Source organism: Sus scrofa, chromosome 1, assembly GCF_054392235.1.
Source record: "Sus scrofa isolate SSC_HxYL_T2T_F1_AM1 chromosome 1, Sscrofa_HxYL_maternal_Yorkshire_Landrace_v2.0, whole genome shotgun sequence".
NCBI lineage: Eukaryota > Metazoa > Chordata > Mammalia > Artiodactyla > Suidae > Sus > Sus scrofa.
Genome location: NC_139383.1, coordinates 55914247 through 55938788, shown reverse-complemented (window position 1 = coordinate 55938788; position 24542 = coordinate 55914247). Strand labels below are relative to the sequence as shown.

General features: G+C 38.3%; 1 protein-coding gene across 10 annotated transcripts in view; it reads left to right on the top strand.

The window, feature by feature from the left end:
- The window catches only part of RARS2 (arginyl-tRNA synthetase 2, mitochondrial), an 88181-nt gene that overhangs the window by 57823 nt on the left and 5816 nt on the right, over positions 1-24542 (top strand). For 3 of the 10 annotated variants that reach the window (XM_021089843.2, XM_084959748.1, XM_084959742.1), the window contains 12 exons: positions 3640-3798; positions 5240-5346; positions 6466-6561; positions 10507-10567; positions 11744-11820; positions 12330-12454; positions 13051-13118; positions 13202-13311; positions 13692-13787; positions 14983-15057; positions 16620-16683; positions 17157-17415. In XM_021089843.2, the coding sequence (XP_020945502.2) occupies positions 3640-3798; positions 5240-5346; positions 6466-6561; positions 10507-10567; positions 11744-11820; positions 12330-12454; positions 13051-13118; positions 13202-13311; positions 13692-13787; positions 14983-15057; positions 16620-16683; positions 17157-17243 (1125 nt within the window). In that variant the 3' untranslated portion in view covers positions 17244-17415. Of the gene's footprint in view, positions 1-3639; positions 3799-5239; positions 5347-6465; positions 6562-10506; positions 10568-11743; positions 11821-12329; positions 12455-13050; positions 13119-13201; positions 13312-13691; positions 13788-14982; positions 15058-16619; positions 16684-17156; positions 17416-22554; positions 23658-24542 lie in introns of those variants that run through there. The other 7 variants (XR_014805578.1, XR_014805579.1, XR_014805580.1 and 4 more) reach the window with 6 other exon arrangements.

Genomic DNA, 24542 nt, shown 5'->3' with positions numbered 1-24542 from the left:
ATGTGCATCCCAGGATGGCCATAGAGGCATCTTGGCTTAAGTCAACTGGTCTTGACTGACATGCCTACTATCCAAGCCTACATGATGCCTGGAGGCACAGAGTTCTGCTTGTGTGACAAGCTTCACCTGGGAGGTCTTGCTATGGCCCAGTCCATAGTCCCAGAGACCAGCTTCCCTGTGTGGGGACACTGTGAACTGTTTTTTTGAAGACCTGCTGCCACCTCGGGGGCTGCCCAGCCTCTGCTGTTCTTGGGGGTGTTGCCCTCATCCCCTCCTGAGTCTAGACGTTTCTTCCTCTCTCCTGGCAGCTTCTCCACCTCAGCATTGCTCTTGATCATCCTCCCCAAAGCCACATGCCTTTCTCCCGAAACCCTGCTTCCCTGGGACAGCACTGCATTGTCCCACTGTCATCTGAGTGTTCTTAGAACAAGGATGGAAATACGGAGCAAGGTCAGAGTACACGTTATGAGCTCAGTCATTACCCCACCCCATTGAAATGTGAAAAAAACACTTTTCAGCATGAGAAAAGTATTTATTAGACTCCACAGTGATCTACAATAAATTTGTAATTATCACCCTTGGATATCATGGGTGTTATTTTATATTTACAGAGGATAAAAAAGGAGATTCCAAATGTTAAAAGAAGATGAAGGGATGGCAAAATGCTCTTTATATGCTGTTAATGATGTATTAGCGAGGAAAAATTTGGTAACTGATAAGTTAATTATGTCAAACAAGTTATTTTTCTATCTAGGAATTTTTGACTTTATCATTAACTGATATATTGATTAAGTTATAATTACATTAATTTGAATTTATTTTATATTTGATTTAACATTAGGAATATGCCACAACCAGAGAAATTTCTGATCAAGACATGAAACATTACACTAACAATGAGTTTGTTTGAATTATAATCATGAATTTGTTCCATGTTATTTTCTAAAACAAATGAGGTAAAAATTAAATGCATTCTAAGATAATGACAAATGAATATTCAAATAAAAGGGTCTTTAGCATCTACATTATCCTAACCATCCTTAGCAGTTACTCTCAGTTTTAAAGACAAAAATTATCAGGCGTGGGGTTACAGCCCTGTACCAAGGAATTCCACTGTGCTTATGTGGCTAATGCTATTCTAGAATCAAATGTAAGGACTGAGAGGGAGTGAGCGAGCATTATCTACTACTTTAATTTTTCACATTTATTTCTTTACATTTGGGCAGGTCATCCCAAGAGTTGATTTTAATTATCTTAAATTAGAAATAATAATACATTTACAGGCATATCGTTAAGTGCTAATTGAGACTCTTTTATTGTTCTATTTGTTAGTTGATTTTCAGTGATGTTTGGTTTATAACTACAAATTGCTGAAATGCCAAGATTCTTCAAGACTTAGGAAGGGTTAAGTTTTAAGAAAGGGAGATATTTTTCCTAAAAGTATTCTTATCAGTATTTTGAATTCATTTAGATTTTTAAATGTTTAGCTATCTGAGTTGGAGTCCTAGCTTCAAAAAACAAAAAACATCTAGTACTTTTCCCCCTCTGAAAATAAAGATATTTTATGTACGTTTGCTTATAAATTGTGTGCACACAACACACACACACACACACGCACATAGGAGAGAGAGAGAGAAATGGGGAAGAGAGAGATGCTGGGTGAGGGGAGATTAATTTCAAATCACGAGACATTTATAGACCTATGTATGTCTTTATGCCTTTAGGCTGGTCTGGTAAGCAATTGTCAATGGATAGATCATTCAAAGGTCAGAAAGTCTGCAGATTACTGTCTTACAGTGACTCTTTCTCAGTTTTCCAACATCCTCCTCACCATAAATCTTCTTTCTCTGTAAATGACTTATTCATAGGAGCGTGTAGAAATTAATTTTTTATGATACAACCCCCAAGTTGAAGAGGACTCACGGGTCTAACATACAGTTGTACAGCAAAAGGATGCAAAGCAAAACCATCGCAGGGAAAAGGCGTATGTGGAGAAGTCCAGAGGAAACCAGGCTCAAGCTTCTAAGAGTCCTTCCCTAGTAGAGTCACACAGGAAGCATTTACTTCCTTCTGTACCAGGTTGTGACAACATGTGTGAAATGTTGTCTACTAGGGAAGCTCATTGGTAGGTTCTATCGGAGGTTGATGATGTAGCCTCCCTCTGCTTAGCCTGCACTAAAATTCTACACTGGCAGAAGGAAAGTAGGTGTTTGGTGTAAACCATATTGTTTGCACAAACAGTTTAGCCACTGTGAGCCACTCTTAGCAGTGAGCTTGGTGAGAACATTTTCAGAATCCAAGATCCCAGATGCCCGCCTAGGGCTAACCTTTCAAACACGACATTTTAAGGATAGTTTCCAGGCCTACTATTGTCTTTTCTGTATAATATGCCTTAAAGAGGAAAAAAGATAAGGTAGTTTCAGTCCTTATTTAGGAGTACTTATTTATTCACTTCTGCCATTTCAGTAGTTAATACAAGACATCTATGAAAGGTGAGACATTTTTAGCTTGAGATGGGTGTTTAACACCCTGGCCCTTTTGTTGGTGAGTGTAAGCTGCATTATGGTTTTCCCAACATATTCTCTAGCAATAAAATCACTTTTCTACCCAGATGCTGCCTGTGACTGTGGTATTTTGATGATATTACTTTAAGAGTTTAGAGACTTAATATTTTTGTAGTTTATTTGCCAATTTTTATTACTTTATGCAACTTAAATAGCTTTCTGAAAAAAACATGAGGATCATAAATTCATTGTTCATGTTTCACCCTGGAAGTGAAGTAACAACTTGTAAGTAAAATCTTTATAGTCCACAGTGCATAACTTTAATACTACTTGAGCTGTAATGTTGATATTTTGATGTCATTTATTAACCTTGAATTTTAGAGACTGGAGAATGATTCTGTGAACACAGAATCCTAGAACTGGAAGAGCCCGTGATAAGTTATCCAGCTCCACTGCTGTCATGGACTGGGGGCAGAACTAAGGCAGCCGAGACAGATGGTGCAAACACACTCCAGAAGGCAGTGCTCTGCACAGTGCTCAAAGCCCAAGCTGGAGTGTAATTAAGCTGACCGTCCAAAAGGTCTTCCTCGATCACCTGTTTTTCCTGGTCTTTGCAGAGTGAGAGAGCAGTTCCAAATGTTTTCATTAAAACTGCTAAATCATTCTTTGGCCTTTTCTTTCCCAGATTTAACATTTTACTTTCTTCTGCCTTTCCTCAGAAGTTGCAGCAATAATAATTTAACTTTAAAAAAAATAAATAAATGCTAGCTTAGTCTAAACCAAGTCTGAACTTGAATGAGAAGAAAAGAAGTACACATTGTTTTCACTAATCTCAATCAGAAATACAGCATTTTGCTTTAATACTGTATCACAGTTATGTTTAAAATATTTGAATAACTGTATTTCAGTGTAGTTATTCCTTACAATGGTATATACTTTATGCATTTTGAGAAGGGGTTGAATAGGCTAAGGGCCCATGGCAAAAAAAAAGGGAAAGAAAAAAAAGTTCACACTCTGTGACAAGGACAGTTGTATAACCTTTAAACCTCAGGATTGTTTTGTTTCTGTCTTTTCCTTTTTGGAGATGACAGCTGAGTAGTAGTGTACTTCATTTAATGTACTCTTGTGCTTTTAGGTTTATGTACAAGTTAATAAGGAGGCAGCAGACAATAAAAATGTAGCAAAATCAGCACACGAGTTCTTCCAGCGATTGGAACTGGGTGACGCGCAAGCACTTGCACTGTGGCGGAAGTTTCGGGACCTGAGCATAGACGAGTACATTCGGATTTACAAGGTGCCCATCTCCTCTCCTATTATGTGCTGCAGCTCTTGACTGGTACCTGCTGGGCGGGAAGGGTGCTTCTGAAGCTCATGTTTTAAGAACAGATTAGGTTTATGTACAAGTTAATAAGGAAGCAGCAGACAATAAAAATTTAAGAACAGATTTGTCATTTGTCATAGAGTTGATATTTAGGACTCAAATATTGTCATCTGGGCTGAAAGTTAGAGCTACCAAATAATCCTAAAGCCTGTGAAGTTCACAGGCTAAATATGGAGTAACATTCTGATACTTCATTTCAGTGTGGCTTTTCTTTCCTCTCTCCTATCATTCTTTCACTTTTTCTTAATCCCTTTTTTGTCTTTTGCTTCCTTAGGCATATATGTGACAGGTATAAATTTGTTCATTTGATAACTTTAGGGGTAAGAGAATACAGCAGTAAATAAAAGAGATAAGTTCTTTCTTTATGGACTTTTTTTTAAAATAATACATATATTTTATTTCACCAAATCTGTACAAACTATTGCTATTTCTCCATCCCCATGGACTTTATATTCTCAAATGGACACAGCAGATTAGACAAATTCAAGACAGTGCAGATTAAACAAGAATATATACAGTCTGTCAGGTGGTGCTGATGCATGGAGAAAAATGAAGCAGGAAAGGGGAGACCAGGTGTGCTGTCCATAGGATGCAGAGTTTCAGCACAGAACCCACGTAGCTGGAGTAAGGAGGCAGGATGAAGGAGAGGAGGGTGAAGAGGTTGCAGAGCAGGGCGTGGTGTGGGACATTTTCCAGGGCTGTCCAGCCTAGATTCCTGCTTCAATGGAAATACTCCCTATCTGTGCTCTCTGATAGGGTTAGCCACGAGCCGCATGTGGCTCTTGAGCCCTTGAAGTGTGAGTAGCGTGGCTGAGAAACTAAATGTTCCCTGTTACTTCATTTGAATTTTAATAGCCACATGTGTCCAACTCCCATTTTGAGCAGCACAGGATCATTGTGAGGACTTGACTGGGGTGGGGTGGGGGGAGGCATTAGCAGGTTTGAGTCAAGGATTTAATTCCCTTTTTTTTTTTTTTTTTTTTTTTCTTTGCTTTTTTTAGGGCTGCACCTGAGGCATATGGAGGTTCCCAGGCTAAGGGTCGAATCAGAGCCACAGCTGCCCGCCTACACCATAGCCACAGCCACACAGGATCCAAGCTGTGTGAGTGACCTATGCCATAGCTCACGGCAATGCTGGATCCCTGACCCACCGAGCGGAGGCCAGGGATCGAACCCGCATCCTCATGGATGCTGGTCAGATTTGTTTCCACCGAACCACAATGGGAACTCCTTGGTTTAATTCTTATTTTCCCTACCCGTGTGATGGACTGTAGAGCATCCTCTTTCATCTTAGGGTAAGATAACAGGACATTTAAATAACTCTTTTTTTTCTTTTGTTTCCAAACCCTTTTAGCGTCTAGGAGTACACTTTGATGAATATTCAGGAGAATCATTTTATCGTGAAAAATCCCAAGAAGTCTTAAAGTTGCTGGATAGTAAAGGACTCCTACAGAAAACAATGTATGATCAGGTTACTGTTCTTTAGAAAGCTATTCATTCTTTGAAGATGATATTGATAGACTTTCTCAGTAAGGACAGCAGAATGTTGTGTGCAGCCTTCCTTGTATTTTTTTATAGTGCTTTTTGCTGTTCAGAGTGCTTTCCCGCATGCTATATTTCGCTGCCATAACAAAATCCTGCTAAGCATGGGAGAAAGAATATTATCTGCCCTTACACATGAGGAAACAAGCACAGAAAGTACAAGTGACCTGCCTCAGCTCACAGCTGATAACAGTATATAACTGAAAAAGGGAAATAGAACTCATATCTTCTTACTCACCCCTGCCTTTTTAAAGGGATTCCATCCTGTTCAAATTGGATTTTAAACAGCTTATGAAATTAGGTGTAATAACAATAAGCTTTTGAAAGGCTAAAATGAGGAAATCAAGAAGCAGGGGGCAGAAACAATAATAGGAAGTCAGGGATATTAGTACATCATGTAACACACACTGAGATTCTGCTTCTTTTTTTAAGGTAGATTTCTAATTTAGCTTTGAGCTTCCTGTCAGCCAAACAGAGAAATGGTACCATTCATAGGAGCCTAGGCATGTATAATACAGAAGCAAACCAGTTGCTTAGAAGTGCCACTTTTCATAATGCCAAAGAGCCATTTCTCTCTTCATCCTTCTTTGATCACCATATACAAATTCTAACTTTTGATCAGACAGGGAAGACAATAACAAAATTCCTTGTTAGTTAGGGTTTTATTAATACATGTTAAAAATTAGCCCAGTGTTGAATGTTGTGATATGTGAATGAGAAGAGGCATATAATGTTTCATGGTTAACCTATTAATTGAAATCTCGTTTTTCAACTTGGTGTATTAAAGACTTTATCTAAGTACCTCATCCAGAGCTACAGAATTTAAAAAGATAAGTAAATATTAATTATGAAATGCCTAATCCTAATATAGTCATGGTCAGATTCCTTCTCATTTTTCTTCATTGTTGGTTACACTGCTTCTTGCTACTTAAGTAATAAAAATAACTTCTGGTCTGCCAAAGATAATATTATAGATATTATACTTCTAAAGGTCTTAATTGATGTTGCTGCTTCAGAGTTACCTTTTTGCATTTCTAGAAAAGGCACTGCTGTTGTGGATCTCTCAGGAAATGGTGACCCCTCCTCAGTTTGTACCGTAATGCGAAGCAACGGGACTTCTCTCTATGCAACCAGGTTTGTAACTTGTGTGAGGGCCCCCATGAGAATGTGTGTATGACTTCATAGTCTTTGTTCTAGGATTAACGCTAAGACAGTCATTTTGTTCTCAAAACTGTTACCAAATCCTAGTTTCTAAAATCTTTTGTTCTCATCCCTCAATGTTCATTTATTAGGTTTCTATTTATTGCCATTTATAGTTCCTGGAAAGGTTTAATAATCAAAAAAGTGACAGGAAACTGTTTACAATTGTTAAACAACATAGGACTTCCGACAGATGAACGCATTGTTCTATAAGCTATAAAACTGAGGTACCACGTAGCCAACTCTAAATACTTTATAACTGCCTATTGGCAGGAAATGTGTACTGAAAGATGCCCATGTTGGCTCAGAGATGTCCTCACTGTGTAAAGATCATCTTATGTGCACATAAGTAACAGTCCCCATTCTGAAGTAAGCCATGTTACTTGTATTTTTTTCATCTGTCTCCATGACCAACCCCTGTGGAAAGGAGCAGTCTCAGAACTTCTCAGTAAGAGACAGTAAAAACTGAGTTTATCAAGCATACATATTTCTAGGATAAAGCTAATAGGAAGGAGAAAACAGGACAATGAAAAAAGCCACACAAACACAGCCATCATCAGGCACTGCTGGCAAAAGGTTCTGGTGTCTCCCAGACACTAGAGAGTCTTATACAGGAACACAAACCACTTTTGTAGCAGTTAAACTACTGGTATTTTGTTGTTGTTGTTAGTGACCATCATTTTCCCCAAACAGCTTTAAACAACCATCTGACTCTCTTACAGTCCCTTAGAAAAATCATCTCTTACTTCAATGACTTTTTGGCATTTCACTTTATTAGTTCCAGGCAACTAGAATTAGGAAGTGAGAAGAACCTATATCTCTATTAAGAGGTACATTTCTTTTTCTAGATATCAAAAATAGTAGAAATTTGAGTAGTGGTTATAAGAAATGTGTTTACTCATATAAGCAACAGGAAATTAAACTGTTTATCTTGTGATAAACTATAATGGAATATAATTTGCAAAAATACTGAATCACTATGCTATACATCTGAAACTAACGCAGTTGTAAATCAACCATACTTAGAAAGAAATGTGTCCACTCAGAATCCATTCTCAATGTCATAAAGACTCTAGAACTATCCTTGTCTGATATCTTGGGGGGGGGGGGGCTGTCCTTAGGTCTACATTTTTTTGTGTATTTGCCTTAATACCTATACTTTCTCTTTTTTCTTTGGGAGAATAATCGCCTTTTTGCCACTTGTTGAAATGTTTGATTTTCCTTCTTGCTCTAAATTTAGTTGTTTCTGCCCTTTCATTGGGTTCTTTAGAGCATACAGCTGTGTGTATGTGAATTAAAGGAGTTGTGGTAGTAGACAAAAGTGTGGGAGGATACTAAAAACACAGGATGAGGCTGGAGACCTGAATCTTTGTTCTGAGACCATGACCATCACTAAACCCCTCTGGGCCATGGTTCCCTGCTTTGTGAAAAGAGAGACCTGAACTAAATGACCTGGCATTTCTTTCAGCTTTCTAATTCAGGTTCTACAAACTCAACCTAGAACTTTTTCTTTTATTTGCTTCTTTTTCATTGGATCAAAAGGTTTCTCCTTGCTTTGTCCTTGGCTCAAATCAAAAAATTTAATGGGGATCTATATTTGTGACTTCATTTTCTGGGATAATCCTCTATATCTTGTGTTTTACAACCTTTTTTATTATAACCCTCTCAAGAACCTTTTAAGCCATATTTTTCCTACTTTCTCACCCTCATGGAATTTTAACACCACAGAGAAGTCTGTGTGTGTACTGTATGCATATATGTGCTTTATACATAGAGTAAGATTTTTCTTGTCCCTCAAGAACCAGCCTGTGTTTCCATTCAGAACACATGCTCTGCAGAGTTCCTGTTGTGGGCAGTGGAAACAAATCTGACTAGGAACCATGAAGTTGCAGGTTCGATCTCTGGCCTCGCTCAGTTCCCTGAGCTGTGGTTTAGGTGACAAACATGGCTCGGATCTGGCATTGTCATGCCTGTGGCATAGGCCAGTGACTGTAGCTTTGATTTGAACCATAATTGGGAACCTCCATATGCCAAGGATGTGGCCCTAAAAAAAAAAAAAAGAAGAGAAAAAAACATGCTCTGCTATTATCAGGATCACGAGGTGGGTGCCAGTGACATTTTGATGATGCCCAACATTTCAGAAAATCTAGGAACTCTTTTTTTTTTTTTTTTTTTTTTTTTTTTTTTGCATTTTAGGGCCACACCCAAGGCATATAGAAGTCCCTGGCTAGGGGTTGGAGGTACAGCTGACAGCCGACACCACAGCAACTCAGGATCCAAGCTGCATCTGAGACCTACACCACAACTCACAGCAACACCAGGTCCCTGACCCATTGAGTGAAGCCAAGGATCCAACCCCCATCCTCATGGATACTAGTCGGATTTGTTTCTACTGTGCCACAACGGGAACTCCCAGATCTAGGAACTTTTTAAATCCTTGCAATGTCATGTATTGTTAAGCAAAAATAGCTCTAATTTTATTTTCTATTTTCTTCTGATTTTATTGAGATATAATTGATATACAACACTGTATAAGTTTAAGGTGTACAGCATAATGATTTGACTTACATAAATGAAATGATTATCACAGTAAGTTTAGTGAACACTCTTCATTTCATATAGATAATAAAACTCAAGAAATAGAAACCTTTTTTTCTTATGATGAGAGCTCTTAGGATTTACTCTCTTAATAACTTTCAAATATAACCTACAGCAGTGTTAATTCTATGTATGATGTACATTACATACCTACTACTTCCCTGTCTTATAACCGAGATTGTGTAACTTTTGACTGCCTTCATCCAATTCCCCCCTCTCTACCCTTTGCCTCTAATCTAAAATCTACAGATCTGATCTTTCTGTGAGTTTGTTTTTGAAGTATAATTGACCTACAACACTGTATTAATTCCTATTACACAACATAGTGACTTGATATTTCTGTGCATTCATGATGATCACTATATTAAGTCTAATTATGATATGTTACCATACAAAGATATTACATAGTTATTGACTTAAAATTTCAGTTTACAGATTGTTTATTGGTCTAATATTTCATACTATGTGGAAACTGGGTATTTTGTCCTTGTATAAATAAGAGATAAGTGGAATTTTGGTCAAAGGAATTTATGGTCTTTTAAAATGCTTTAGAAAGTATTGCTTATGAATGATCCAAGACTTTGGAAGGGTAGCTAGAAGATAACTGTTTAGCTACCATGTCACCTATGTTTTAAATAATTAAGAAAGTGTGAAGTTCCCATTGTAGCACAGTGGAAATGAATATAACTAGCATCCCTGAGGATGCAGGTTGGATCCCAGACCTCACTCAGTGGGTCAGGGATCCAGCATTGCTGTGAGCTGTGCTGTAGGTTACACACACGGCTCAGATCCCACCTTGTTGTGGGTATGGTGTAGGCCAGCAGCTGTAGCTCCTATTTGACCCCTAGTCTGGGAACTTCCATATGCTGTAGGTGCGGCCTTAAAAAGCAAAAAAAGAAAAAGTGTAATGCAGATAAGTAATAGGAAAGTGATTCTATCCAGTAGGGGCTTAATTAACAAATCGTAAAACATTTATGTACAAACACTTTGCCTCCAGCTATTTAGTTATTATTGCTGCTTGTCCCAGAGCTCTTATTTATATTTAGTTTTGATTTTTTTCACAGCACTTTCAAAATTCTTTTTCCCAAGCTATTTTTGTTGTTATTACTTTGTATCAAAGTATGGTATTGGAATTATATAAGCGTGGGTTGTATACCCAAGGCTGTGAAATAATAGGTGTTCTTAATTAGAAAAGCCTCATTACTACTAAACAGGCAGAATAAATTATTATCCAGATCTGCTTAGTCATTCTTAATCTATGGCCTTTTTTTTTTTTTTCAGAGATATTGCAGCTGCTATAGATCGAATGGAAAAGTATAATTTTGATGAAATGATTTATGTGGTAAGTAATCACAATAAAGGTTATGATCCCTACCTCATGAAAACTGTAAAGATAGAAGTTGAGTGCCATATTGAAAAACTGCAAAAATAGTTTTGTTAAACTGTAGGAATTTAGCGCTAAGTGTATTTACAGTGGCAACCACTATGTTTAAAAAAAAAACCTTAAAAATGAAAAAGTTTATATTACTTCATAGAAAAAAAAACCCAAATGAATGATTATCTGTGATTGACTATGTACATATCACTATAATGTACTTTTTAAAATATAATTATCTTTAATATTTTAGGATTCACAAGAAGTTTCAGAATAGTAGAGGTTCTATGTACCCTTCAGCCTTCCCCAAAGACAGATATATCTTATCTAACCATAAGACTTCATCTGAACCAGGAAACTAACATTGGTAGAGACCTTAGTTAAATTCCATCCTTTTTTACACACACCTGTGGGGGCCTGCATGTATATGGGGGTGGGAAGTGTCTTTATGAAATTTTATTGTGTAGACTCATGTAACCATCACATTCAAAATGCAGAATTGTTTTATCACAAACCAAACTCTCTTAGCAACCACTTAATAATCATGCCTTATCCCAACCCCAACCCCTAGTAACCGCAGCTCTGTTCTCCATCACTGCAGCTTTGTCACTTTGAGAATATTATATAAATGTATTCATAGTAACCTTTAGAGATTGGCTTTTTCCACTCAGCGTAATGAATGCCTTTTAAGGTCCTCCCAAACACTTGTATGTGTCAGTAGTTTGTTCCTTTTATGCTGAGTGATGGCCTAGTCTCTTCTTCCCTTTCTTTCTTGCCATGTGCAACGTCCCTTTCCCCTAAGGAAATAAAGTTGCTCTTAAATCTCTTTCTACAGCTTCGCTTTGGCCTTCTTGGAGAAAAAGGTCATAACGGCTAAGAGAGAAGGAATTTAAATAGAATTCTCAGAAGAGTAGTTTTTATTTCCTCCTGACTCAGTGGAGTGCTGCAGCTCTTCCTCCTTTTGTAAAGCAGTCAGCTTATATGTTCTTCCAATGGCATCCTCGTTGTGTGTTAAGTTAAAACATATCAACTGACAGTGAATCTAAGTCTCTTGACAACTCAAATATTTTAATTTGACTTACGTCCAACCTATTTTTGTAAATTAACTTATCACTTTTGTTTTAAATACTTTTTTTTCTCAAGACAGATAAGGGGCAAAAAAAGCATTTTCAGCAAGTATTCCAAATGCTGCACATCATGGGCTATGACTGGGCAGAAAGGTACTGTCAGCATGGTTCTTAATTGCCTGCCTAGGATCAGTAAAGATTTGCTAGGTCAGCTATGTCCAAAAATGTACCAAGTTGTTGAAGTTGTTCGTTCAAACTTTACTACGTTGCTTTAAGATGTGAGTGTAGAAAAACAGATTTGTTTTTTTGCCTTGATTTATGTCCTGGTCATGTTTCTAACTTATAAACATTTAATAAATGGTTTATTATCTTCTGCTCTCAGTGGCCTGATTTTTTAAATTCTTAAATCCCATCCCCCCCCTTTTTTTTTAATAAAGACAACTAGTATCTAATCATGTGCTAGTGATTATCTCTGTGAAATGAAGCTGTGTGTTTAACCTATTTTATAGCATAGAAATTACATCATACTTCAATTTATCAGTTTTTGTATACCCCTCTATGAGAGGTAAAGGTCATACTGTTTCCTAAAAGGATATTGTTATATACTTTGATCACTAACTCCTCTCCAGTTTTCAATTAACTAAATGTCCGCTCCGTTTCAGATGCCTGCATGTGCCCTTTGGGGTGGTGCAGGGAATGAAGACACGAAGAGGAGATGTTACTTTTCTGGAAGATGTTTTAAATGAGATTCGATTGAGGATGCTGCAGAACATGGCTTCTATTAAAAGTGAATTCATTTTTTGTTACTGTCTTTTCTGCAACTTACATGCACTTTTATGTTTTGCTAGACTTCTGTGCAGTGTGATTTATAATGACCATCCCTCCATTGAACTTGAGCTAACCCTGGCAAAAATATCGTCACTGATTTGAGGTGTCAGAATTTCTAGACTTGCTGCTTGGCTGTGGCTCAGTTCGGTAATGGGAATTGATACATCCTGAGCCTCTTTTCATGGGCAGCTTCAGCACTGTCATCCCAGTGTTGGAATGGTTATGCAGAGTTCCTGTGTTACATAATCAGAAGCAAGTCACAAGTCCTTAGGCTTTGTTTAAACTTCACCCTGGGAAAAATAAGTACCAGCTATATATCTAATGTTGTCCTAGGGATATTTGTTAGAAAAATAAATTTGTGTTTCTTCCCTTTTAATGAAGGCTTAGGAAACATCATTATCAAGGTGAAATTAACCCAGATTGGGAAAGGAAATTGCCACTGTACACCTGTTTTTACCTGATCGGTCAGCAAACATTTTTAGCAGATTTAAAATCTCCAGTCCCTGATTCTGTAATTTCATGCAGGTTAAAGATAGCTGCTTTTGTCTGTTTCAGCTACCAAAGAACTGGAGAACCCACAGGAGACAGCAGAGAGGGTCGGGCTCGCAGCCCTCATTATTCAGGTCCGTGAAGACTGCCTCCTGGGACAACCTTTTATTTGGTACTACAGCACTCCTAGCACTGAAGATTTACTCTGTCTTTGTAGGACTTCAGAGGTTTACTGTTATCTGACTATCAGTTCAGCTGGGACCGAGTTTTCCAGAGTCGAGGGGACACAGGAGTCTTCCTACAGTATACACACGCCCGCCTCCACAGGTGAGAAGGGGCTATGGGGAAACAGTGGGTTGCTCTGTCCTTCCCAGGGTGGGGGCCTGACTGGAGTAATTCTGAGACCAAAGGCCCTGTTTTCTGGGCTTCTCCAGCATGTCACATTCAAGTACAGTGGACTTGTTCTTATGTTTGGGTTTTGTGGGGTTTTTTAAACATTTATTTTTTTGAACCCCTGTGTAACAAAATGCTTTCGTGTCTGTTACCTTACCTAGTACGCGGAATATCCCCGCCAAAGAATATGCTCCATTTTCAGATGAAGAAACAGATTTAGGAAAAATTTGAGGCATTGGTGGTGTTCATTACTTGCAGTTATGAATCTTAGGATGACTTGTTTCTTCCTTTGTTGTTTTTAAACTTTTGATAAGTTTGGAAGAGACTTTTGGATGTGGTTATCTAAATGACTTCAACACTGCTTGCTTACAAGAGCCACAGTCGGTTTCCATTCTCCAGCATCTTCTCAGGTATGGTTTCTTAGCATTATCAAGTCTGCTGTTGCTCAGTAGAGGGACTGTTATAGTTTGGAGTGAACAGGCCAGTCACTAGCTCCTGCCTCCTACCTTTAGACAGCGCTTTTCTAAAGGTATGACCAAAAAGTGACAAGAGGGCATGCCACAGCCAGTCCTTAGGCTTTCAAAATATCACCTTTGGGAGTTCCCATTGTGGCTGAGCAGGTTATGAACCCAACTAGATCCCTGGCCTCACTTAGTGGGTTAAGGATCCAGTGTTGCTACAAGTTGTGGTGTAGTGTTGCAGATGTGGTTCAGGTCCCACATAGGTGTGGCTGTGGTCAGCAGCTGCAGCTCTGATTTGACCCCCTAGCCCAGGAACTTCCATATATAGGTGTGGCCATTAAAAAAATAAATTAATTAAAATATTATTACTGTTGAATTAACCAGGTGCCTAACATCCTTTAGGTCATGGTATGAGAATATAAAGCCAGGACGAAGTATAACCTTTTAGTTTTAGAAACAGTCATCTTCTCACCCTCTGTGATAAGTGAAGGAAAATCCCTGCCTTTGTACCCCCACCTTTGTGCAATTTCCCTGAGACCATAGGCCCTTCATTTGCTTCTTGGTTTTAGTTGAGCTTCAGGTGCCCTGGGCAAGAGACCATAAGTTCTGAGCTTTCACAGCACTATCAGTGAAGCCAGGCTATTCAGGAGAAATTGGCTGATCTTTGGAATAGCTAGAAGGGATATAGATGGTTTACAACAAGGCAATTTTCTATGATTGCCACACATTGGTCAGTGTTTTTTGCCTGGGATGAGGGGTTAGTTTACTCATGTTTGGCTAATTTGTGAGAAAAAAATAAGCCAACCTGGTTTTCTTAGTAATGAGTAGACTGTTTGCTAGTTTCTAGATTTATGTTCCTAAACATGGCTAGAGGCTTTGTACATTTAACAGCCGTGATTTGAATCCTTGCTTTGGGCTATGCCTATGGGGATCTCAAGATGATTTAGAGGAATCATCAAGGAATTTGTAAGAAAGAAAAGGTGCCTTTACTTTCAAATATACACAAGGTCTTTTTTTCATATTTACCTTCTACCATTAATGATATCACATCATCCTTACTTGTAGATCTTTGTTTTAACATAGTAGCTTAGTGTGGTATGTGCCCAATCTTGCCCTGCCAACCCTCCTGTCATCTTTCTTTTAGGTTCGATGAGGTGCTTTATAGGTCATCTCAGGACCTTCAACCCAGGCATATCGTCAGTTACCTTCTAACTCTAAGGTACTTCATAAATTTGCTATGTTTTGGTGTTAAGATACTTGAAACCTGATATGACAAAGGACCTCTCTTTGATCTACAGGTTTCCTATAGATAAATCCATTGGCCTAAAAAATTATGTGCTTTAAATTACAGGAATTCCTGCTTCATCTTTGCAATCAGTAATTAATGTTCATTCATTCATCCATTTAGTGACTGAAGGTCTGGTCACTGCAGTCCAGTGAATGGGAACCAATAGCTATGTCATAGGTGGTCACAGCACGGTGTGTATGTGCTAGGATAGAGTGGACAGTGTTAGGGCACTCAGCCCAGCCTTGAGGGATCAGAGAGGGCTTCTCAGAGGAAAGGAGTAGATATTAGTCAGGAGAAGCAAGGTGGCAGAGAAGGAGGGAAAAGCCCCGAGTTCAGCAAGAACATGATACACTAAACATGGTTCTAGGAGAAATGAGAAGTAAATGTGTTCAGGCCTTTTTGTTATGTACCAAGGCATTTTGACCTGTTTTCAGGACAGTGAGGACCATAAAAGGGTTTTAAGCAGAGGCACAGAAAAGTCAGATGCAGAGTAGAGAATGAATGGAAAGCAAATGGGTGACATTTCATAGAAATTTTACAATAAGCTGTTTGAGAAACTTTGAATAGAGGTTGAGTCTTATAGCAACAGTTCTATCTTCTCATAAAACTATTTAAGAAAGGAAATACTGAGTTCCCATTGTGGCCTCTCTCAGTGGGTTAAGGATTCAACATTGCTGCAAACTTCGGCATAAGTCACAAATGTGGCCCTGATCCCTCATTGCTGTGGCTGTGGTGTAGGCCACAGCTGTAGCTCCAATTTGACCCCTAGCCTGGGAACTTCCCTATGCTGCAGATGTGGCCATAAAAAAAAAAAAAAAAAAAAAAAAAAGATACAAAATATTTGCTTTGACTCAAGATTTACTGAAAATCAGAGATTTATTGGGACTTTTTTCTCGATATGCTCTTTACCCTGTCTTCACCAGACTTCCTTTAACTTCCACTTAGGCATAGAGAGATTAAGAACCCAGAGAGTCTTATTAAACATTGCTTAATTATTGAAACAAATGTCATAAACTTCATTTTTCTGGCACACTGTTTTACTTGCTGCCATAACCTAAACAGAAAAAAATACTTTAAGGAAGAGGGGCCAGTGTATGCAGAATGGATTGATAACTAGCCTTACCCCACCTTGAACCACTGTAGGGGCTGTGATAGTTCATCTTAAGGGATTCCAAAATGGGGAAGAACTAATTAGAAAAGAATCCCCTATATTTACGGAATCACTGTATTTATAAAAAACTAACAAATAATAATTATAATTCCACCTGATATTAGTAGAACCAGGACCAAAATCTAAAATGGGAGTTTAATATGTTTGTTTTTGTCAGTTATTGAAAAGCAGTGAATTCAGTCTCAACTTTCCAACTTGGGATATATCCTTTAATGGCTCTGGGCATTGATTTCTTTGAGGAAGTAAGATTATATATCAAGCTTATACATTACACAGGAAGTTACCTGTGGTCCTAACCATGGCTTCTGTCTTCCTGTTTCAGTCATCTTGCAGCTGTGGCACACAAAACACTGCACATAAGAAACAGTCCTCCTGAAGTGGCCGGGGTATGTTATGTTGAATTTTTCTGTGAAACTTCTAGCATCCTCTGACTGTTATTACTGAGTCAGTTTTGTAAATGTTTCTAAAACAGCATCCTCTTGTTCAACTGCAGCAGTATACTTGTACACTCAGGTAATAATTCGAATTGGGCTGTAACAATCCTTACTTTCCAACATTCTGAACTATGAAACACATTTTCCTACTCAAGTGGTAGAGTGATGAGTTCCCTTATATGAAGATGTACTTTATGGTGCTACAGCCATTCCCACTCCACAACCCTTAGATACTAGTCCTACTAGAACGAATTCTAGGAGTTTGTCTTCCTTGCCTACAGTAAACCCTAGGACTCTTGGAGATATCGTTCCCACTTTAAGTTAGAAGAAAATTAGAATTACTTCTAAAAGCAGTATTATTTATTCACTTATAGTTAACCTATTATTGAACTGAATATTTAATAATTCTTTGATTTATTTTGCAGGCCAGACTTCATCTTTTCAGAGCTGTCCGCTCTGTCCTTGCCAATGGAATGAAACTTCTTGGAATAACACCTGTATGTAGGATGTAATATCTAGTTAAAATTGCTTTTAAAATACTAGATATATTCTAGTTATCTGTTCTTATATGTCTTGCTGTTTAGAATAGAATTGCAACTATTATTCTGTGTCAGAATCTATATTTTGTCATCTATATTTTATTAAGTGATTTATCAACTTATTAAATCTTTATCTTTTAAAAAATCATCTGTGTTTCCTCATAGTCTATAAGTACTTAAACTTTTGTAACACTAAGTGAAACATTTTTAAAGTCAGTGTGGTCTACTAGAGATGAAGGATTAGAGTTTAAATGCTGGTTGAAGGTTTTCTGTTTCTGTTTTTAATTCAGGTATAGTTGAGGGAGTTTCCTGTGGCCCAATAAGTTAAGGATCTGGCATCACTGCAGAGGCTAGGTCACTGCTGTGCTGCAGGTTCATTCCCTAGCCTGGTAACTTACACATGCCACAGGTGTGGGGAAAAAATATTTTTTTAAATAAAAAATTAAAATATAGTTGATTTACAATGTTATAGTACTTTCAGGTATACAGCATGGTGATTCAATATATTTATAAATTATATTCCATTTAAAGTTATTATAAAACAATGGCTATAAAGTTAATATAAAACAATTGTATTATAAAGCAATTACCCCTGTGGTGCAGTGGGGTTAAGAATCCAGCTACAGCTGCTCAGGTCACTTTGGAGGAGTAGGTTCGATCCTCAGCCAGTGCAGTGAGTGAAAGGATCCAGCATTGCTGTAGCTGAGGCATAGGTCGCAACTATGGCTCAGATTCAATCCCTGGCCCAGGAACTTCCATGTAGTGCAGGTCTAGCCATTAAAACAAACAAACAACAACAGCAACAAAAAACTGTATCTCCCTGTCCTGTACAGTATATCTTTGTTCTTTATTTTGTATGTAGTAGTTTGTATTTCTTAAGCTCCTCCCCGATTCTGCCCCACTCCCCACCAGTAAACACTGGTTTGTTCTCCATATCTGTGAGTCTTTCTGTCTTCTTTATATTGATTTATTTCTTTTATTTCTTAGATTCCACCTGTAAGTGATAAGAGTATTTATCTTTCTCTGACCTGTTACACTAAGCATAATACTTTCTAGAGCCATCCATGTTGTCACAAGTGGAAGAAATACATTCTTTTTACGGCCAACATACGTACATACACTATATCTTCTCTTGATGGACACTAGTTTACTTCCATGTATTTTCCCGATATTTTTTAATTACTCAGTGAATTTTATTACATTTATAGTTGTACAACAATCATCACAACCAAATTTTATATAATTTCCATCCTAAACCCCCAGTGCATCCCCTGACCCCCCCAACCTGTCTCATTGGGAAGCCATATGTATTTCAAAGTCTGTGAGTCAGTATCTGTTCTGCAAAGAAGTTCATTGTGCCCTTTTTTTAGATTCCACATGTAAATGATAGCACTTGATGTTGGTGTCTCATTGGCTAACTGACTTCACTTAGCATGATAATTTCTAGGTCCATCCATGTTGCTGCAAATGCCATTATTTCTTTCCTCTTAATGGCTAAGTAATATTCCATTGTGTATATGTACCACATCTTCTTTAGCCACTCCTCTGTCGGTGGACATTTAGGCTATTTCCATGTCTTGGCTATTGTACATAGTGTTGCAATGAACATTAGAGTACCTGTGTCTTTTCAAGTCATGGTTTTCTCTGGATAGATGCCTAGGAGTGGGATTGCTGGATCAAATGGTAATTTCATTTTTAGTTTTCTGAGGAATCTCCATACTGTTTTCCACAGTGGTTGCACCAATTTAAAATTCCCACCAACACAGTAATAGGATTCCTTTTTCTCCACACCCTCTCCAGCACTTATTGTTTGTAGACTTTTTGATGATGGCCATTCTGGCTAGTGTAAGGTGGTACCTCATAGTGGTTTTGATTTGCATTTCTCTAATAATTAATGATGAGGAACATCTTTTCATGTGTTTTTTGGCCATCCATATGTCTTTGGAGAATTGAATGTTTAGATCTTCTCCCTGTTTTTTGATGGGGGGCTTTGTTTTTTTGGTATTGAGCTGCAGAAGGTGTTTATAAATATTGGAGATGAATCCCTTGTCAGCCACTTCATTTGCAAATATTTTCTCCCATTGTGTGGGTTATCTTTTTGTTTTGTTTAGGGCTTCCTTTGCAGTGCAGAAACTTAAGTTTAATTAAGTCCCATTTGTTTATTTTTAAATATTTTCTCCCTTTCTGTGGGTTGTCTTTTCATTTTGTTTAGGGTTTCCTTTGCTATGCAGAAACTTTTAAGTTTAATTAAGTCCATTTGTTTATTTTTGTTTTTATTGTCATTTTTCTAAGAGGTAGATTTGAGAAGATGTTGCTGTCATTTGTGTTGGAGAGTGTTTAGCCTCTGTTTTCCTCTAAGAGTTTTATAGTATCTGGTCTTATGTCTAGGACTTTAATCCATTTTGAGTGTATTTTTGTGTATGGTGTTAGGGAGTGTTCTAATTTCATTCTTTTCCATGTGGCTGTCCAGTTTTCCCCACACCACTTAGTGAAGGGGCTGTCTTTTCTCCATTGAATATTCTTACCTTCTTTGTCATAGATTAGTTGACTGTAGGTGCGTGGGTTTAATTCTGGCTTTCTATCATATTCCACTGATGTATATTTCTGTCTTTGTGCCAGTACCATATGGTTTTGATGACTATTGCTTTGTATTATAGTCTGAAGTCAGGGAACCTGATTCCTCCAGCTTCATTTTTCTTTTTCAGGATGTCTTTGGCTATTCTGGGACTTCTCTGCTTCCAAACAAATTTTAAAATATTTTGTTGAAGTTCTATGAAAAATGTCCTTGGTAATTTGATAGGGATTGCATTGAATCTGTATATTGCCTTGGGTAGTATAGTCATTTTGATAATATTGACTCTTCCAATCCAAGAGCATGGTATGTCTTTCCATCTATTTGTATCATCTTTGATGTCTTTCATCAGTGTCTTACAGTTTTCAGAGTATAGGTCTTTTGTCTCTTTAGGTAGGTTTACTCCTAGGTATTTTATTCTTTTTTATGTAGTGGTAAACAGGATTGCTTCCCTAATTTCCCTTTCTGATCTTTCATTGTTAGTATATAGAAATGCAGTCGATTTCTGTGTATTAATTTTGTATTCTGCGACTTTGCCAAATTCATTGATGAGCTCTAACAGTTTTCTGCTGGAGTCTTTAGGATTCTCTAGGTATAGTATCATGTCATCTGCAAATAGTGATAGTTTTACTTCTTCCTTTCCAGTTTGGATTCCTTTTATTTCTTTTACTTCTCTGATTACTGTGGCTAGGGCTACCAAAACCATGGTGAATGGTAGTGGCAAGAACAGACATCCTTGACTTGTTCCTGATCTCAGAGGGAATTCTTTGATTTGTGGATATTGAAGACTCCTTGCATCCCTGGGATAAATCCCACTTGCTCTTGATGTACAATCCTTTTAATGTATTGTTGGGGGCTTTTTTTTTTTTTTTTTTTTTTGGCCACACCCACAGTATTTGGAAGTTCCCAGGCCAGGGACTGAACCCATGCTGCAGTTGCCACCTGAGCCACAGCTGCAGCAACACCAGATCCTTAATCCAGTGTGCCACAAGAAAACTTCCTTTTGTGTTCTTTTTTTTTTTTTTTTTTTTTTTTTCTTTGTATGGCTGCACCCACAGTATATGGAAGTTCCCAAGCTAGGGGTTGAATCAGAGCTGCAGCTGAGGCCTGTTCCACAGCCATGGCAACACCAAATCTGAGCATCTGGGACCTATGCCACAGCTTGCAGCAATGCTGAGTCCTTAACCCACTAAGCCATAGCTGGAATTCCTTGTGTTCTTTTGTGGTTTTTTATTTTTTTTTTTTTTAGGTTTTATTGATGTATAGTTGATTTACAATGTTGTGATAATCTCTGCTATACAAAGATTCAGTTATACATCTATACACATCCATTCTCTTTGAGATTTTTTTTTCCCCCACATAAATTATCACAGAATATTGGGTATAAATTGGTGCTATACTGCAGGTCTCCATTGGTCAATCATTCCATATACCTCAGTGTGTATATGCCAGTCTCAAGCCCCCAGTCCACCCCTTCCTCCCCCATCTGTCCCCTTTGGTAACCATAAGTTTTTCAAAGTCTGAGTCTGAGGCCAGGGATCAAACCTGCATCCTCATAGATACTAGTTGGGTTCATTACCACTGAGCCGCAACGGGAACTCCAAAGTTTCTGGTCTCTTAATTGCAAATGCATCTCTGGTATCCTGCATCTTTACCCTGCTCTTTTCATGATTGCTGGTTTTGGTATATTTGTGTGTGGATGATTTCCTACCTTTACAGTTTGTTTGCCTTTACCAACAAGGTTTCATATTTGTAATTTTCTTCTATCCAGTTGTGGCCTTTTCTTTTCCATCTAGAGAATTCCTTTAGTATTTGTTGTGAAGCTGCTTTAGTGGTGCTGAATTCTCTTAGTTTTTGCTTGTCTGTAAAGCTTTTGATTGCTCCTTCAAATCTGAATGAGAGCCTTGCTGGGTAGAGTATTCTTGGCTGTAGGATTTTTCCTTTTAGTACATTAAGTTTATCATGCCACTCCCTTCTGTACTGCAGAGTTTCTGCTAAAAAAAAAAAATCAGCTGATAACTTTATTGGAGTTCCCTTGTGTGCTATTTATTGTTTTTCCGTGGCTGCTTTCAGTATTTTCTCTTTTGTCTTCAATTAATGTGTCTTGGGGTATTGCTACTTGAGTTTATTCTCTATGGTATCCATTGTGCTTCCTGAATTTGAGTGAGTGATTCCCATGTTAGGAAGGTTTTTGGCTATTACCTCTTCAAATATTCTTTCCAGCCTGTTCTCTCTTCTCCTTCTGGCACCTCTATAATGTGAATGTTGGTGACTTTAAAGTTGTCCCAGGTTCTCAGGCTGTCCTCATTTCTTTTCTTTCTTTTCTCTTTGTTCTGTGTCCGTGATTTCCACCAGTCTGTCTTCCACCATGCTTATTTGTTCTTCTCCCTCCCATATTATGCTCTTGGTTCCTTCTAGTGAATTTTTTATTTTGGTTATTATATTTTGCATCTCTCTTTGTTTAACCTTCAATTCTTCTATTTCTTTGTTCAGTGTTTTTTGTAATTTATCAATCTTTGCTTCCAGTTTTTTCCTGAGAACTTAGATCATCTTTATATCATTACTCCAAAGTCTTTCATGGAGTTTCTAATCTCCAGTTTAAAAACTTAGCTGTTTTTCTGGGGTTTTGTCTTGTTCCTTCATCTGGCTCATATTTCTCTATCATTTCATTTTGTGTAGCTTTTTGTGTGGTCTCCTTTTTGTACGTTACAGGGTTATAACCTCTCTTGCTTCTGGTGTCTGCCCCCTTGTGGGTGAAGTTGATACAGGAGCTTGTGGCCGGCTTCCTGATGAGAGGGACTGGTGCCTGCCCACTGGTAGGTGAAGCTGAGTCTTATTGCTGGTGGGTGGGGCTTTGCCTTTGGGGGTGATTAGAGGTGGCTTTGTGCCTGGGAGGACTTCTAGGCAGCATGTTTGCTGATGGTAGGGCTGTGTTCCCACCCTGTTTGTTGTTTGGCCTGGTGCTTCTCAGCCCTCATGGGTGGGGCTAAATTTTTTCAAAATGGCAGCCTCCAGGGGGGCTCACACTGATAATGATTATTCCCTGGGACCTCAGCCTTCAATGTCCTGCCCCTACAATGAGCCACAGTCACCCCCTGCTTTCCCAGAAGATCTTCCAGGACCTGCAGGTAGGTCTGACCCAGATTCTTATGGATTCCCTGCTTTCCCCTGGGACCCAGTGCATATGAAAGCTTATTTGTGCCCTCCAAGAGTGGAGTCTGTTTGCCCCAGTCCTGTGGAGCTCCTGCGCACAAGCACACTTGCCTTCAATGCCAAATGCTCTGGGGGCTCCTCCTGCTAATGCCAGACCCCCAGGCTGGGGAACCTTACATGGGGTTTGGAACTCTCACTCCTATGCTAGAGCCTCTGCAATATAGTCATTTTTTGGTCTGTGGGTTGCCCACCCAACAGGTTTGGGATGGACTATGTCTTAAAAGCATTCCTCCTACCATCTTGATGTGGTTTCTTCTTTGTGTGTAGGAAACCTTTTTTTGGTAGTTTCCAGTCTATTTTGATGTTGGTTATTCAGCAGTTAGTTGTGGAGTTCCCGTCGTGGCACAGTGGTTAACAAATCTGACTGGGAACCATGAGGTTTTGGGTTCGATCCCTGCCCTTGCTCAGTGGGTTAAGGATCTGGCATTGCTGTGAGCTGTCGTGTAAATTGCAGATGCAGCTCGGATCTGGCGTTGCTGTGGCTCTAGCGTAGGCCAACAGCTACAGCTCAGATTAGATCCCTAGCCTGGGAACCTCCATATGCCACGGGTACAGCCCTAAAAGGACAAAAAAAGACCAAAAAAAAAAAGAAAAAGAAAAAATTCAGCAGTTAGTTGTAATTTTGGTGTTTTGTGCAAGAAGGTCAGCTTGAATCCTACTCTGCCATCTTGTCTCCTTGTGTTCTTTTTGATAATAGTCATTCTGACAGGTGTGAGTTGGTGTCTCATTGTGGTTTTGATTCACTTTCTCTAAAGATCAGCAGTGTGAAGCATCTTTTCATGTGCTTGTTAGCTATCTATATTGTATTCTTTGGAAAAATGTCTCTTCAGGTCTGCTGGCCAGTTTATAATTGAGTTGTTTGTTTTTTGATAATGAATTTTATGAGGTATTTATAGAGTTTGGATATTAACCCTTACTGGTCATATTATTTGCAAATATTTTCTCCAGTTCAGTAGGTTGTCCTTTCATATTGGCAATGGCTTTCTTAGCTGCGCGAAACTTTTAAGTTTAATTAGGTCCCATTTATTTTTGCTTTTGTTTATTTTTGCTTTTATTTCTTTTGCCTTAAGAGACAGACCCCAAAAATTATTACTATTTCAAAGAGTGTTCTGCCTATGTTCTCTTACAGGAATTTTATGGTTTCAGATCTTACATTTAGGTCTTTGTGTTTGTTTTTGTATATGGTGTTAGAGAATGTTCTAATTTCCTTTATTTACAGTAGCTGTCCAGTTTTCTCATCATCATTTATTGTAAATTCTTGCCTCCTTTGTCATAGATTAATTGATTAAAAGTACTTGGGTTTATTTCTGGGTTCTATTCTGTTCCCTTGATCCATGTGTCTATGCTTGTGCAAGTAACATGCTTTCTTGATTACTATAGCTTTGTAGTATTGTCTGAAATCAGAGAATGTGGTACCTCCAGGTTTGTTACTTTTTATCAGAATTGCTTTGGCACTTTGAGGTGTTTTGTGGCTCTATATGACCTTT